The sequence below is a fragment of the Lemur catta genome, chromosome 11 (assembly GCF_020740605.2).
Source record: "Lemur catta isolate mLemCat1 chromosome 11, mLemCat1.pri, whole genome shotgun sequence".
Taxonomy (NCBI): Eukaryota; Metazoa; Chordata; class Mammalia; order Primates; family Lemuridae; genus Lemur; species Lemur catta.
This window is the reverse complement of record NC_059138.1, coordinates 52,932,204-52,949,057: the sequence shown is the minus strand read 5'-3', so window position 1 is coordinate 52,949,057 and position 16,854 is coordinate 52,932,204. Positions and strand designations below refer to the sequence as shown.

The window sequence follows — 16,854 nt, the reverse complement described above, 5'->3', positions numbered from 1 at the left end:
TGTTTGTCAGGGCTACCCCCTCAGTATTCCAGTAACGCTTTCACTCTGACACGTAGGTCAGTGGAACTCTGGGGCTCCAGGAGTTAATGTTAGTGCAGACCCGGTGTCTCTGACAGTCTCCAGAATGAGTGGTTATTTCCCAGGGCACCTGGAAAATGGCCTGGTGAGTGGCGTTGGTTCGTTTGCAGAAGGCTTGGAGGAAAGAGGATTCATAGCGAGAACTTGTGATGGTATTGCAGGGCCCTTTCCCTAGACACCCGGCTTCTTCATTCTTGGTCTGACCTAGGCCTGAGAATTGGGTCCAGACCCATGATTACATTATGATAACTCAAATCAGGTGCTTGTTTACTAACAGGAAGATTTTTTTTTTAATTACAAGAATCGAGTAGGCTCTTTGCCCATGTATTTTGGTCTTAAGGATGCCACAATTAGGCAGCACTAAAGATCCCTGTAGATCAGACCATTGTAATTAACACGCTGGCTTTATTGCCAATTATGGTAGCCACTTCCACCTGCCTCTCCCACTGCAGCCTGACCTCTGGCACCCCAGGAGCCGTATGTCTCCACTGCCGTCAGCCCATTTCTATTGCAGTGTCTCCCACTTGCTTCCTGATGTTGTTGCAGGTTTTGTAGATTAGCTCATTCAATAGCCATTCCAACACCCTCTCCCTTGCCTTCCATTTCTCTCTGGAAAGTGAATTACTGAGTCACATGATCTCCGTTGCAGCCATGTGTGACTATTTGTGTGACATAGTTCTGGACAATGAGTGTAGGCCAAGGTCACCTGGGAAGGCTTCATTTCTGGAATGAGGGCACAATGCCTGGAGATACAGCAACCATCTTGTAAATATGAGGGTGAAAAACCGCAGGCCACTGATGGTAGGGCAGGAAAACAGAAGGATCCTGGTTCTCTGACGGCGTCACTGAGCTGACATACCAGACTGAATGTCTTACTCCTAGAAGTTTATAGCATAGGGCAGAAGTGACGGTATGTCACTTTTTCCAGATTAGGTTATAAAACAGATTGTGGCTTCTGTCTTGGGTGCAGATGCACTCCCTCTCTTTCTGTCATGGCTCATTTGCTCTGGGGAAGCCACGCAGCGAGCAGGGCTGTGGAGAGACCCACGCAGCGAGAAACCGGAGCCTCCTGCCAACAGCCACACGAGGGAGCTGTTTCCCTGTTTTATTCTTTACTTTTTAACATATACAAACTGTTTACAATCCAACCTATCTTTCCCTAGATGGTCTCCTTCGTTACTCTTTAATTAAAAAAAATATATATCAAATACGTATACATGTTTTAAAAAAGCCAAATAATTCTAAATGCAGAATTTTTATAATGAAAAACATTATAGAACGTTTACAATGAAAAACAGCAGTTCCCTGCCTTCTCCTTCAGTGTCTCAGTAACTATCAGTCAGCATCTGATCAGAGAAACCACTGGGAGCGATATAAAATAAGGGATCTATGATAGAAATTGTGCACCACTGTGAGAGCTTGTGGAATGGACTGTGTTGCATCTGTATTTGGTGCTGGGGTCTTAAATCAGCAGGGCCCACAGTATAAGGGCGGAAGGACTTGAAGTGGAGGGAGAGGAAAGACACACTTGGACCTACACCAGTCTTTCACTCTCGCCAAGCCTCCCCCTCGGGACACAGGTGCCCTGCAGAAGCTGGTGCCCTCGTTCTGTCACCCAGGCTAGAGTGCCATGGCATCATCATAGCTCACTGCAGCCTCCACCTCCTGGGCTCAAGTGATCCTTCTGCCTCAGCTTTCTGAGCAGCTGGGACTACAGGTGTGTGCCACCACACCCAGCTCAGAACTGATATTATACAAGTCTGTATTCTGCCTTTTTCTCATATATTATGAAACTTTCCCCCATCACTAACAATTTTCATTTCGTATGCACAAACACACGATAATTTATTTGAGCATTCCCTTCTTGTTGGTCATTCAGGCTCCTTCTCCCTGGGACTGACCTTCTCCTGGCTTACATTTCTTGGGTGTGGGAGGTATACCCTCCTGCAAAAGGGATGGCTCATACATGTGGTGTGAAGTAAGCAGCACAGTCCTTACAACATGCCCAGGGCAGCCAAGTAAAATCCACACAAATGTCTCTCCCTGTTTTGATGCATGACAGAAACTTCATTCTGAGTGTGTATCTTGTATCTGTGTATACACAACACACATACACAAAAATAAATGCATACATTTCCCTCCATTGTTTATATGATTTCACTTACTTATGGCTGAAATGGAATTGTGATTCAAATTTCTTTTTTTTTTTTAATTTTCTACTAAAGGACTAGTTCATTTATTTTTATATATGAACGAAGGCTGTCAAATTGGTATGGTATTTAAATTATACTGGTAGAGTGATGTAAGTTATTTTAAAATAATATTTATATGACACCAGAAAGTACACACTTTGGCAACTATTTTAAGTATCAACTTAGATGTGTGAGGAAATACATGATTTTTCAAAATACTCTGGGGGTACATGAGCAGAATAGTTTATGGATGACTGCTGTAAAACACTTTCTCCAAGTAAGGTTGAGGGACCACTTACAGAATCTCCTAGGAAGAGTGGTCAGTTTTTAAGGCCCCGTCCCCAAAGTGAGTTACCAGGTTTGGGGTAGGCCCCATGTAAATCAGTTTTCAGCATGCACCCCATGTGGTTCTCATGCAAACCAACATTTAAGAAGCGCTACTGGCTGGGCGTGGGGTGGCTCATGCCTGTAATCCTAGCACTCTGGGAGGCTGAGGCGGGTGGATCGCTGGAGGTCAGGAGTTCGAGACCAGCCTGAGCAAGAGCGAGACCCCGTCTCTACTAAAAATAGAAAGAAATTATCTGGACAACTAAAAATACATGTAGAAAAAATGCAAATCTTCATCAAGTCTTCTTTGCTTGTCAGCTCAAGCTGACCGTTCCATGTTGTGATGGACAGTTCAATGGTTGACAGCTGCACTTCTTTCCAGACCTCTGGGCTCACCTCTTCAGAGAGGGCATCCTGTGGTTGTGCCCAGTATGATGCCAGCCTTCGTAATATTCTCCTATACAAGGAAGGCCGGGGAGGGGTCTCTTCTGGTTCACTGGGAGATCTCTCTGTAGGTCCCGTGTACGAGATAGAGACTTGATGAATCTGAGGCCACTCCTTAAGAGTGCTGAAAAAGTGGGCTGCTTTGGTTTTTAGAGGCCCCAGATACTAGTAATTGCTAACTTTGACACCAGCATCTCTGAAGGATCCCCATCGAAGGCCAGTCGTTGCAAACACAGGTTGTTCCTTTTCACACATCAAATGGAACAGTCTCTCCTTTCACAATGTCAAGTGTAGCCTCTGTAATATGTTGGACTTGGTTTCCACTTTTGGCAAAAAGGGTATGACTCAAACTACTGGTCTGTCCCAGTGGGATAAATCCAATGGGAATCTTACTGAAGGCAGCCTCATCTGTTCTTTGAAGAACTCCAGTAACAACCTCCTGAAGGGTTCCATCCCCTCCAGCAACAATGACCACATCTGTGCTTTCCATCAATTCCAGGAGCTTCTTGGCTTGTCCCTCATAATTTGTCTTAATGATAGTCACATCCATGCCAGATAAATGCAAAATCAGGGCAGCATTTTTTTCAACTAGAGTCCTGGCTTTGCCTTTTACAAGCTGCAGGATTGAGAAAGACAGTTGCCTTCTTCACTTGCGTGTTGGGAGGAATGAGTTGATTGACAAACACCTGAGCTTCTTGACAGGCTGCTCTCCTTAGCAGGTTATCACAGTGTCTTCCATAGAGCCAATGGCCTCCCCATGTCAGCAGCCAGAGCCCAGCTGTAGTCTTCTTCCAGTGATTTCGAAGTGTTTTTAAAAACAGTCATCTTCTCCTAGAGGTCTGCACGGCCAGCCCTGCGCACAGCCAGCCCCGCTCACGGCCCTCGTAATTCAAATTTCTTGATGGAAAACTTGTTAGGCCTGGACAAGCCTCTCACAGCCAAGAACCAGAATGGTTTAGGATGGTTTTTTTCCCACATACTCATGTTAAGCTTTGTTTGTGTAAGAGAACTATTTGAAGTTCATGTTAAAAACAACCTTTTTAAAACAATCTTAAAAACAATTGAATACTAATCCAGAAAGTAATAATTTGAAATTCTACTTGACTATTCACAATAGAATTTGAAGTTTAAGCCAAAGTTAGTATAAACTAGCATTAACTAAAAGATCAACAAGCATTTTATTTAACAGTATTTAATTTGGACTCTAAGCATCTCCCATAAGCAAGGACTGGGTTAGGTGCTATGGGAATTGCAAAGTAAAACACACCATCTCTGTCCTCCAGGGAACACAGCGTTGGGAGTGGGGACAATGGAAATAGAAACTCAAATGCAGTGACGGAGTAGGATAGAGATTGATTTCAAGGAGCCACGGGAGTCTGGAAAGATCTCATGGGGAGACAGAATTTGAGGGCCTTTGGTAAAGTTGGAGGGAACAGTATGGACGAGGGCTCAGAGCCAGGAAAATGAGGATGTACAGGGGACACATCTCAGTGGTAGTGAGAAGGGGGAGACCAGGCTGGGACCACAGACCAGGGCCACAGCAGGGAAGGCCTTAGATAACAGGAGAAATTGACTCCTGAAGTGATGGGATCTATTGCATTGGTTGAGGAGGAAAGTGGAAATCAATTTTTATTTTAAAAGGTATTACAGAAGTATCTATAATTTATAAACAAATGGCCAGTTTATATGCTGGTTATTTAAAATGTCCTCATTTTAATAAATATCTTACATTAAGTGTTCATTTTACCAATCAGTGATTCTTTGATTTTCCTAAAATCTATTACTTATTAACAATGAATCTGTCTACTCCCAATTCTCGGTATTATAATACTGGTTTTTTTTTTTGGTTTTGGTTTTTAAATAGCATTTTTGGGTAGAAAGCCCTACTTAAATCATTTACACAAAATAAATAAATCCAAAGCAAATACATAGTGAAAAATACATTTTAATCCAAAAGATTTGAACATTAGCATTTAGAAAGTTATTTACAATGCTATTTACAATCAGTTTTTCATGCACATGGAGCTATCTACAGTTGCTTCTTTCTAATTCACAAACTGTAACTGTGTAGAAAAAGGGTGACAGTTAAAGCTGTTACAGCTCAAAATCATGATGATCCACTTAGATTCTGACAAATTCTCCTGGGGATGAAAAATGCTGGTTAAGTGAGGACAGGAGAGGAGGCAAGCGTGGACCACCCGCCTCCTCCCCTATTCTTCCTATTCTTCCGTCTGCTCCCTTACTCAGCTGGCCTGTGCTGGAAGTAAGGCCTGCACTGGATTCTGGACAATTTCATGTACAATAGGCCTTCCCAGGCCAAGACATGCTTTTGTTCCTGTTATTATGGGTCCACTGCAGATGGTTTAACTTTGGGGTAGACTTTAAAGATATCAATGCTAATGATCCATTAATCACTTTTATGACTGCCCAGCCATCATCCTAATGGTGGTCAAGAACTGCCGAGTGGGATGCCTGACCAGTACACGTTGCCCACGTGGCTTTGGTAAAGTTGACCATCTGTACTATACAATCTTACGGTTTGATTGGAAGCCTCCTTCTGACTGAGAAACAGTGAAGAGCACATCTACTAACATCAACCAAATGATTCTGAATACTTGTTTGCTACCGAAGAATTAGAAGAAAGTTTTTAAAAACCTGGGCTAATAAAATCATCCACCAATCACTTTCCTTTGGTTAAAGAAGCCAAAAGTCTGGCACAGCATTTTCTAGATGAGAAAATGAGGCTGTGTGGCTTTATGACAGATTGATACTGTTGGTCACAGCTACATTTTATTTGATTACGCCCCTGGTCAAAAATCAAAACTTTAATTAATTATTTTTTTCTTGTAGAAAAATACAATCCATTATGAGAGTCTCTACAAATAAATTATGAGGAAAAATAGACACTACATTTTCCTAATGGTCTCCCTGGAAATTACAGCCTTTGCCTGGGAAGATACACATACAGAATATAATATTTAACTTCAAAATATATTTCATTCTTTTCTATCCCTTTTAATTTTCTAAGTGACTGGTAATAAACAATCTAATGATTACTGGATAGTAGGAAAGAACCTTTCTCCATTTAAGAATTTCATTAAAGAAGTATGTGGCCTACCTTATTGTAGTATGAATACAAAATAACTGGAAATCCAGTTTTAATTTGTTAACTACAAGTGGTTAGCAACTGTTTCCTTAATAGTTATTGCAGGAGTAGGTCCAACGTGAGTCCATATATAGCCCTTCTCTGGTCTGGTGGGAACCGTGGGGAATGGGGATGACCGTGATTTGAAATACTCAGAAGGTGCGTGACAAACAAATTCCAAGTATTCCATCTTCCTTGGAAGATCTTCTTCTGGCCCTAGAAGGCAGCCAATGGAAAGGTTAAATACATTTTTGAATGTATATATTATTTTCAGAAAATGTTAAAATTCCTAGCCCCTAGGAGAGAGCACTCTGGGGGTGACCTGACATTAGCCCTTGAAACATGCATTACTCTGAAGTTATTCTCCATCGGCATTTTTTTCTTCTTCAGCTGCTTAGGGAATATGGCATTCTCCCCAAAACAGTGACTCCATAGGAAAACGATTCTAAAAATAATATTGAATACTTACATAATGTTTATTATGTGCCCACACTGTTCTATGTACTTATACATATCAATACTTTGAATCCTCACAACCCCCTAAGGTAGACACTATTATTACTTCCATTTTATATATGAGGAAAATGAAGCAAGAAAGATTAAGGAATCTGCTGAGTCACACAGCTGGTAAGTGGTCGGGCTGTCTCAGAGTGTCTGGCTCAAGTCTGTGCCCTGACTTCAGGACAGGGAAGCACATCAGAACCTGGGGACTAGGAAGAGGAGGTGGGGAAGGAGCCCTGGAGGTGATCTGGACACATCGCTGCCTCTGCCGGGATCCTGTCCCATAGACAAGACAAGTGAAAGGCCACTGTTCTCTGCATTTATCAGCAGAAGACTAGAACTGTTTGGTCATGCAAAAACTTGATACGTGAGAACAGCAGCAGTATATTATTTGTTCCTGGAGTTCTCCCTGAAAAAAAAATTTATATGTTTTTTCTCAGCATGCAAAAGTAATACATGCTCACTGGAGAAAGATTGAAAAGTTCAGGGTAACTTTAAAAATCTTAATACTTTCAAAATTGTATTAATCATAACTTCTTGTGAATTGTTTGTACCACATTTTAGTGGCCTTGAAATTATAAAAGCAATTTCAACCATCAACAGTGATACGCTGTAAAAGGTCTAAGATGTCATGTGTGACATGTAGAGGGATGCCTATTGAGAATTTGTAAGATTTTAGAAATAACTGGAATAGTCCTTTTAGAAGCTATTTTTGAACATATTTTTATAAGTAACCTAAATAACCTAGTTCCTGAGCAATAAATTATTTTAGTACAGTTTAATCCTGGGTCACCTGGAAAAATCTTATCCGTACCACTTTTTAGTAGGTGCACATTGCTGTAGCTTAAAATAACTGATAGTACTCAAGCTCCAGCTATATAACATGTCTCTCATATTTTCTATAAAGTTCTTTACTTTTTTTGTGCTTAATGATGTTTATGCTCTTTTTGGTTATAGAATGAACTGTGTCCCTCTACCACTAAATTCATATATTGAAGTCCTAATTTTTTATTTTATTTTTAATTATTATGGGTACATAACAGTGGTATATTTTTATAGGGTACATGTTGTGATGTTTTGATACAGGCATACAATGTGAATTAATCAAATCAGGGTGACTGGGGTATCCATCACCTCAGGCATTTATCATTTCTTTCTGTTAGGAACATTCTAATTCCACTCTTTTAGTTATTTTAAAGTATACCCTAACTTATTGTTGATTACAGTCACTTTGTTGTGTTATCAAATATTGTTCTTTCTAACTACCTATTTCTGCACCCATTAACCATCCCCACTTTATAATGCCCTCGTCCCCACTACCTTTCCCCACACCTCTGATACCATCATTCTACTCTCTGTCTCCACAAGATCAATTATTTTTAATATTTAGCTCCCACATATGAGGGAGAACATGCAAGATTTGTCTTTCTGTGCTTTCTGAAGCCCAAATTTCTAATGTGATGGTAATTGGACATGGGACCATTAGGGAGGTAATTAAGGTTAAATGAAGTCAAAAGGTGGCGCCCTAATCTGATACGATTGGTGTCCTTATAACAAGAAACACCAGAGGGCTCTCTCTCCACGTGCACATAGAGAGGCCGTGTGAGGACACAGCAAGAAGGTGGCCCCCTGCAAGCCAGGAAGACTGGCCTCACCCAGAAGAAACCAGTCTTGCCAGCACCTTCATCTTGGACGTCAGCCTCCAGAACTGTGAGCAAATAAACTTCTGTTGTTCAAGCCATCCAGTCTGTGATATTTTGCCATGGCAGCCAAAGCTGACTAATACATTCTTTTACATAATACTGGAAAATTAACTAAGTTCAAGAACCTGTACCATTTGTCAGACTCACCTATGATATAGGATGCGGGGTCAAATTGGTCTCTGGGGCTAGAGAGAGTGGGAATGAGCCACGTCAGTGCCGCACTCTTCTCACAATACTGGTCCTGGATGAAACCCCGGATTTGAGCATAGTACGGCTTTCCATCTTGTTCATCAATCACAGAAACAACGTCACCGATTTGGTAATACACTCCCTGGGGAAAATAGAAGATATTCCCATATTTAAAATAAAAATAGAATAGTACCACAGCTATGAATGAAACTTCCTTAATATGAAAACAAGTTTTCAAAGTGGTCAATAAAAGTCTTCAAGATAGTCTAATATATCAATGTTTATATGTTTGTTGCCAATTTCTGAAGTTGTTTCCCCTTTGAATAAAAAAACTTACAGCCGGGCGTGGTGGCTCACGCCTGTAATCCTAGCACTCTGGGAGGCCGAGGCGGGTGGATCGCTCGAGGTCAGGAGTTCAAGACCAGCCTGAGCGAGACCCCGTCTCTACTAAAAATAGAAACAAGTTAGCTGGCCCACTAAAATATATATAGAAAAAAAATTAGCCGGGCATGGTGGCGCATGCCTGTAGTCCCAGCTACTCAGGAGGCTGAGGCAGTAGGATTGCTTAAGCGCAGGAGTTTGAGGTTGCTGTGAGCTAGGCTGACGCCACGGCACTCACTCTAGCCCAGGCAACAAAGTGACACTCTGTCTCAAAAAAAAAAAAAAAAACTTACGTATGCACACATGTGATTATATGGTAATTTGCTTCTGGAGAAAACATTTGTTCATAAAAGTATTGTGATTTTAAATCACAGCAGTATTATCCCTACTTTTTTTAAACAGACAATTTTTTAGAGCATTTTTAGGTTTACAGCAAAGTTGGGCAGAAGGTGCAGAGATTTCCCATATATGCCCTACCCCCACCCATGCATAGCCTCCCCCATTGTCAATCAACATCCTCCACAGAGTGGTACACTTGTTACAACTGATGAACCTACACTGGCACATCATTATCACCCAAATGTATATGTATCCATCACAATACGGAGTAGTTTCACTGCCCTAAAAGTCCTCCATGCTCTGTACCACCCCTACTTTGTGAGTCACAGTCATGAAGCTGTGGAAAGGCTAAGTGACTTGTGAAAGCCACGTAAGGCAGAGACTGCAGCTGAGGCTCCTACACCAGCTCAGTAGTCTTTTTCTGTACTGACTGTCTTGAAAAATCAGTGCTTACCTGGTAAATATGTACTCTACACACCTCCCTCCCTAACCATCCATTCAAAGAAAATGAATTGAAACCAAAAGAAATGACAGAAACTCTTTCAATTATAATCAGTCTTCAGCGTGTGTTTACCCTCAATTTACCATTCATCTCCCAGACTCCCTGCTATCTCCTCCAGCTCCCCATTCAGGTTTATGCCCTGCCACAATGCAATACTGGTACTTCTGGTATCCAAGGCTTTGTGTCTTACTCATTTCCTGCTCCACTTCATACTCAGATATGTACATGTATGTCCTGTGTTAAACCCTCCCTATGCCTCTGCTATCTAACCCATGTCCTCTTCCCTGGGTCTTAAACTGGAGATAATCTTTCTCCTTTGAACATCCACCATGGCCGACCGAAATCTTTATGACACTCAGCACTTCCTTAAGTGGACGTAGTTCTCAGTAGGCCATACTGTCCTTGACTGTGGTAATAGTGTAACTCATTGCTGATTCCCTGGAAGCAGGGCCTTGGCAGCAGGTAGAGCACCATAAACACGATTTTGAAGTATTTCTAGTAACTGAGATGCAACATGAGCACCTAATAGGCCAGGAGTTTCTCCTGGTGGACCTTATCCATGTGTCTGAGGGTGACTGTCACACTGGACCACTATGAATGGGTCTAGCCAAGGCAGGCCACAGTCTGCTAATTGTTGGCTTATACCCATCAGCTAGTCCTTCCTCCCAGCCACCATTCCAAAGTTCTATGTTATTTATCATATAAATAGTTTGCATTTATGGTTTGCTCTGTCCAAATATATAATCATTATTCCCAAATTGTAAATGATTAGACGTGTTTGTCATAGGCACTCAAATGTATGCTGAATGATTAATACAAAACACACAGTATCAAGAAAAGCAGAACTGCAATGCAAAGACAATGTCTTAGAGAAAGATTCCAATGGCAAGCAGTCCCTGGCAAACAGTAAGTGTTTATTAATATGTGCTGTGTACATACACATAATACCAAACAGGACTAGGACATTAGATCTGAGTAGACACCTCATTTGCTAGGAGGTTTCAAGGTTTCTGGCAGACAGAAAAGGGACCAACACGAGAAACTGAAGAACATGGATTAGGAGTAACCAGACCTGAGTTTGTGGAGCTGTTCTGCCACTGTAGTGCTCCAGGGAGGCCACTTAACCACTCTGGGACTTCGGTGCCTACACTCTTGGCCATGATGCCAGTGGCTCCCACTCAGCTCCCTCTCGCCCAGTCTGGGCTGTAGTTCAGCGGTTGGCAGTGACCTCTTATACTCACTACCTCGGTGCTGCCTGCCAAGGGCACTGCTGTGGCAGCCTCCACAATACTGGGTGTCTGCAGCATTATTTGAATATTTTGTTGTAGTTTGTTTTTATTGTTTAATAAACATGGGTATTAGACTACAATATGAAAGTACTGATATGGGCACTAACCGGTCCCACATGCCTTTCCACGGAGACACACATGTAAATCATTAGCACACCAACACCTTGGCACTACCAGTTGCTTCTGGACTTAATCTGTAAACTGCATGTTTAGCTGTGAAGGTAATGCACAAATGCAAAGATGTGATGATGATAACTTCTACTATTGAGTGCCTACTCTGATAAATGCTTGACAGACACGATTTCACTTGACCCACTGAGGTAGTTACTATTCACAATCCCTATTTTATACAGATGAAGAAACATTAGAGAGGTTGGCCCTAATCACATAGCCAGTCACTTGCTAAAGCAGTGGCACCAGGAACTGAGCTCTAGGCTTAAGCTCTGGTATCAGACTGCCTGGCTCCATAACTTGCTGACTATGTGATCTTGGACAAGTTAAGACCTCTTTGTGTCTTAACGTCCTCATCCACAAAATGGGGATAACATACCCACCTCATAGAGCAGACTGAACGAAGTAAATGCACACAAAACGCTTGGTGCCTGATCCGTAGCAAGCTCATGCTAAACTTTAGCCATTTTATTACTGACAATGTATGAATGCTGGAAATATAGGAAAGACATTTCCCTGTGTACAGACTGTTTTTGACTATACAGGTTGTGGGCTAAAAAAAAAAAGTACACTCAAGGGCATAATCACTTGGGTTTCCCCGTGTCTGGTCCACTGGGTCGGGTATAAAGCACCAACTCACACCACTTCCCCCTAAGTGACAGTTCAGACCCCAAAACACCAAACAGCCTTTAATGGTTGCTGCCAAGCCCATAGGTCTTTTCTACATTCCAACTCCTTTCCTAAGACTTCCAGTTTAAAAATTACAATATGTCACCTCTCACTGAGGTGTCAGATGTCCGTCCATGGGCTTTGGCCCTTCTCACTTTTATCAAAATATCCTAGACTCTCTCACCATGGACTTTCAGTAAGTGTCAATGCCCAATACTGCCCTTATTCCTGTCATCTCTGCTTAAAGGCATTTCAGAACCTCTGGGCCTACTCTACCCATTAGATGTCCCAGTCTACATCCTCTACTAATCCAAATCCCACTTCTGTCCTCCTCACCCTACAATGCCATCACATTGACTAAGATGGCTTACTTTTTCATGACTCCACACTATACATTAGCATTTTAAGAGCAAATTTTCATAAGCTACAGTGAAAAAATCCTTAAGGCCCTCATATCGTATTTCAGTAGGCAACTTCTCCTTCCATCTCAGCTCTGGATGAGATGTTTTATAGCAGCCACGTATGGGGCAAAATAGCTTAGAAGGGAACAAAAAGCATAATCATACCTTACACAAATACAGAACAACAGAGACCTTTAGAATAATCCAACATTTTAGGAGCACATTATACAACAGGCCCAATTCTTCCTTTGGTAACTCTGTGGAAGCTTACCTTGTAGAAGATTGACTCTGCAGTGATTATGGTGGAGACTGACTCAGGAGCTTTGATGGGCTATGAAAAAACAAAAGTAAAAACATTAGCACATTCATATTATGTATGTGTGTATAGTCATTTTCCCAGCTCTATATGAGAATTTGGTAATTTGAGAAATGCTAAAATTTGTTTGATTTTACAAAGTGAAAAAGTATCTCCTTGGAGACATTTTCTATCTCAAGTACAGAACTAGCCTATGACACTCCACAGCAATTTTTCTAGCAAGCCTGGTCCAAGGCTTTAGGAACTTTCTTGGGAGTTCTTAGCAATTTGCTATCTTCCAACCATCAGCAAAATACCTTCTAAATCTGCAATACACACTTCTATGCTACAACATAGCAGGTAAGCCTCCCCAAATCTGTCTTGCTTGGTACCATCTTTGAAGAAAGGGGTTGCAGAGAAATGATAATAACGAGGAGAACACAGCCCATCATACTTATAAGGAAGAAAGGTGTGTGATACAAATATAAACAAATGAATATTTACATAACATATCTGTCTAGTCAACAAATGTCTCATTTTAAGGAAACTAAATTATGAAAATCTTTAAAAAATTAGTGATAACTACTCTCAGTAAGAAAATAATCTGTCATCTGCATAAGAATCCACTGCAGGGCCACTCTGTGTTTTATAAATGAATATGCCCAACTTTGGAAATGTCATTACTAGCAAGGGAAGCAATCTCATTCTGAAGGGAAAGACTAGCATACTGAGGTTTAAAGAAATAGTCTATAATGCATTGCCCACTGTCCCTGGCGTTTACAATAACAGTGAGAACTTACTGCAAAACAAATGTGCTTTCAACTACCTCCAGCACAAGTCTTTTCTCAACAGTCTCTTCTTAAGCAGAGAAGAGAAAAAGAAGGTTTAGTAAAACCTTCTTTGATTCAGTCACTAAATTCATCACCCACTCCGCTATAATAAAAGATGAACATGGAAATGATGAGTTCCAGTATTATTATTTACTTAGATCTTTAAAGAATGAAAAAATAACTTTCCTAGTGTACTTGGCCATATCAAGAACCATAATCTCTCTTCTTCCTTTACATAGAGAATCCATTTGGGTTCAAGGTTGTTTCTTTTAAATTCATATTTATAGTTGGGGGGGAGCTAAAAAGAGAAAGGGTATTATTAACTTTATCAACAGTAAGTCTCCTGCAACAGCGCTCTTTCCCTTTTGGGGAGTCTGGACCACTCCCCAGGATGCTACAGGAGAGCTCCCAAGGGCAGAGTCCGCGTTCACTGGTGAGAAACGAAGGCGGTGGCAGACACACTACACACACAATCATTACAGTAAAAGGCACTGTCCACAATCATCTTACATTTTTTAACTTAAAAATATGTCTTCTCCCTTTTCCTTTAGTGGAAACTTTCTTTTCAGCAGCTGGAGCAGATTTGTATTTAGTGTTTCTGAGCCGAGCAGACCTCCTGTGAATTTCCTGCTTACTCTGTTACATAAACAATTAAAGAAAAAGAGAAAGAAATAAAAACTGCATAAAAGGTTGCTGTCCCAACATTACCATCTTACATGGATCCCAGAGTATGCACTTTATAAGGCCACTTAATGGAATATTTTTGCTGTCATTTAAAAGAATGACATAATAATCTTACTTAATAACATGATACATAACAAATAACCTTTATTAACAGAAAAAGAGGTCCAGGACCTACATTTGCCGCAAGACCCTGTTTACAACTGTGTACACGTGTGTCTCTTGAGATGTCTGGTTGCTACTACCCAAAATATCATTACAATGGAACAATTTCTGAAGGGCTTTTAATTTTCTTGCTTCTTTATGCCTTGAACTTCTCACAATAAGAAGAGATGCTTAGGAATGGGCCAAACCAGTGAAGACTCCATCAGGAGGCGGGGAGAGACGTCCCGGCCTCGCAAGGGCAGGGCGATCCGGGAAGGCCCGCGCCCGCCCTCTCCCGCCGGCCCGGCCTCCGCCGGCGGGCGGGGCCGAAAGAGCTCACCTGCTTGCCGCCCCCGCCCCCGTTGCTCTGCGGAGGGGCGGCAGAGGTGCTGGCGAAGGTCGCCGCGCCGAAGCCGCCGCCGCCGCCGCCGCTGCCCCCAGTCCCGCCAGCCGCCCCCGAGCCGGCGCCCCCGCCGCCCGCGCCGCCCCGGCCCGTGCAGTGGTGGCAGAGGATCTCCCCCTGCGGGCCCTTCTTCCACATGGAGGACGACGTGGTCTTGCAGACGCTGCAGGTGGGCTTCAGGCCCAACGGCATGGTGGCCGGCTCGGGCGGCCCCCGCGGGCGCAGAGACACGGGAATGGCGGCCGCTGGCCCGGCCGCCCGCTGGTCGGCCCGCCACTCCCGGCGACAGGAAGAGCGGCGAGGGTGCCAAGCGGCGAGCGCGGGGACCGGGCCGAGGCCGCTGCCCCCTGCAGGCTGGAACCGAGTCCGCCCGCTCCGCGTCCCGCCCCAGCCCCAGCGCCAGCGCCAGGGCCAGGGCCAGCGCCAGGAGGCCCGAGGCGCCGGGAGGCGGGGCCGGGGCGGGGCCCGGTCTTCCGGGAGCGCCGGACCCCGACCACGGAGGCTTCCGGCGGTGGGCGGGGCCACGCGCTAGCCGCCCGACCGCCTGACCGGAAGAGCAGCGTCGGGCGTCAGTAGGCGCTAGTTGCAGTTCAGCTAGCTGTCGCCTAGGGGAGTGGTTGTCAAACCTTTTGGTTTCAGGACTAGAATTGCCAGGTAAAATATAGGACACTAAGTTAAAAATGCATTTCAAATAAACAACGGATAATTTTTTAGCATGAGTGTGACCCGTGGAATAATCGTTTGTCCGAAATGCGTTATTTAACTGGGCGTCCTGTATTTTTACTTGCTAAATCTGACATTTGTACTCAAGACCCGTTTACATTCTTAAAAATTGTAATTTGGACACTCTCCCTGCAAATACTTTTGTTTATGTGGATTACACTCATGAACCTGTATGTATTGGAAGTAAATATTGAGGCATTTTACAGCCTAAGATGTCAAGTGCACATTCCTTAGTTGTTGGGTGATGTCATCGTATATACTGTGGCCTCTGAACTGTATACCAGTGACAAAATGAGAGTGGAAAAGGCAAATAACTGGCGTAGCATTGGGAAACAGTTTTGACACTGAGGACTCCCTGAAAGGTTCTGGGGACCCAGCAGTTGCAAACAACTGGCCTAGGACACACGCATTGTAAGAAGCCAGATCGCCTCTATTAATGTCGCCAGTCAGTATGGGCCTCTCCAGAAAAACGAGGCTGTCATTCTCAGCTTCACTTGGTGGAACGGTGGTTGCAAACCCCTCTTCGTGACCCTGAGTTTCCTAGACTTGGTATCCTAGGAGAGATCTTGATGAATATGTTGGGGCTTGGGGGAGAAACATGTATTAAATGCCTATATTGCGACAAAATCTCACTTAGTGCTATGGCAACCTGGAAGGAGGTGTTATCCCTATTTTACTGTTAACCGATCATGATCGGAGGTACTGCGATTTGGACTGGCCGCCATCACAGCCCCTGCCCTTGGCACCACTTCCAGGCAGGGCTTCAGAACAGCTCCCTGAGGTGTGGTTCATTCAACCTAGCTCTAAGTCTAGGTTTCCTCAACAGTAAAACAAAATAACTTCCCAGGACTGTTATGGAGATTAAGACCAACTATAAAAGTGGTTGAAGAGAATAGGTGAAAAATGTTGTCTCATTTTAGAACAATGCTGAAGGTGTTCAGAGCATGCCACCCCAAAATATACAACTTTAGCATATCATTTTGAGCTGAAGGCAATAGAGCAACAGCAGATGGAGGAAAGGCTCTCTGATACCCTTTCTGCCTGAAGCAGGACATAAAACTTCCCTTGTGAAAGGTGCCCTCTCTGCCCCAGGAAGAGGAGAATATTCTTATTTGTCAGAGATAGAGTTGATGCTGAGATGAATCTACAAACAAAACCTTACTAAATTTTATAACCCTTATTTTCCATTAGTGCCCCCCATATATTTCCTAGTCACTTTCCCACAGTTTACCAGCCTTAGCCCAAGTCCCATCGTCTTGTCACATCCCTACAATTTATTATTCTTTGTTTAAAGGGGTATATACGCTTTTGGTCTAATAGCAGCTATCAGTCTTTACTTTCCTTATAAAGGCTCCCATGCATATAAAAATATTAAATACAACTTGTATGCTCTCGTCTGTTAATCTTTCTTATATTATTAATAATTTAATTCTCAGGCTCAGCCACA

The 16,854-nt window shown here is 42.9% G+C and overlaps 1 protein-coding gene and 1 pseudogene across 1 annotated transcript; both read right to left on the bottom strand.

Annotated features, from left to right (window-relative positions):
- Positions 1–40: 40 nt before the first annotated feature.
- On the bottom strand, positions 41–3,856 carry LOC123646977 (annotated as a pseudogene).
- A 1,110-nt stretch (positions 3,857–4,966) lies between these two features.
- On the bottom strand, positions 4,967–15,093 carry GATAD1 (GATA zinc finger domain containing 1). Its single transcript, XM_045564686.1, has 5 exons — positions 14,622–15,093; positions 13,967–14,092; positions 12,603–12,662; positions 8,538–8,721; positions 4,967–6,402 (listed from the first exon to the last, which is right to left on the bottom strand). The coding sequence occupies exons 1-5, from the start codon at positions 14,874–14,876 to the stop codon at positions 6,212–6,214; spliced, it is 816 nt and encodes a 271-aa protein (XP_045420642.1). The 5' UTR covers positions 14,877–15,093; the 3' UTR covers positions 4,967–6,211.
- Between the last annotated feature and the right edge of the window lie 1,761 nt (positions 15,094–16,854).

Excerpts from the sequence above, each read along its gene's own strand:
- GATAD1 (XM_045564686.1), bottom strand. The coding sequence starts at position 14,876 with ATGCCGTTGGGCCTGAAGCCCACCTGCAGCGTCTGCAAGACCACGTCG. Across the intron at positions 14,093-14,621 it reads GGGGCGGGGGCGGCAAGCAG|AGTAAGCAGGAAATTCACAG; the intron begins GTGAGCTCTTTC and ends TTTATGTAACAG. Across the intron at positions 8,722-12,602 it reads CAGAGTCAATCTTCTACAAG|GGAGTGTATTACCAAATCGG; the intron begins GTAAGCTTCCAC and ends TATTTTCCCCAG.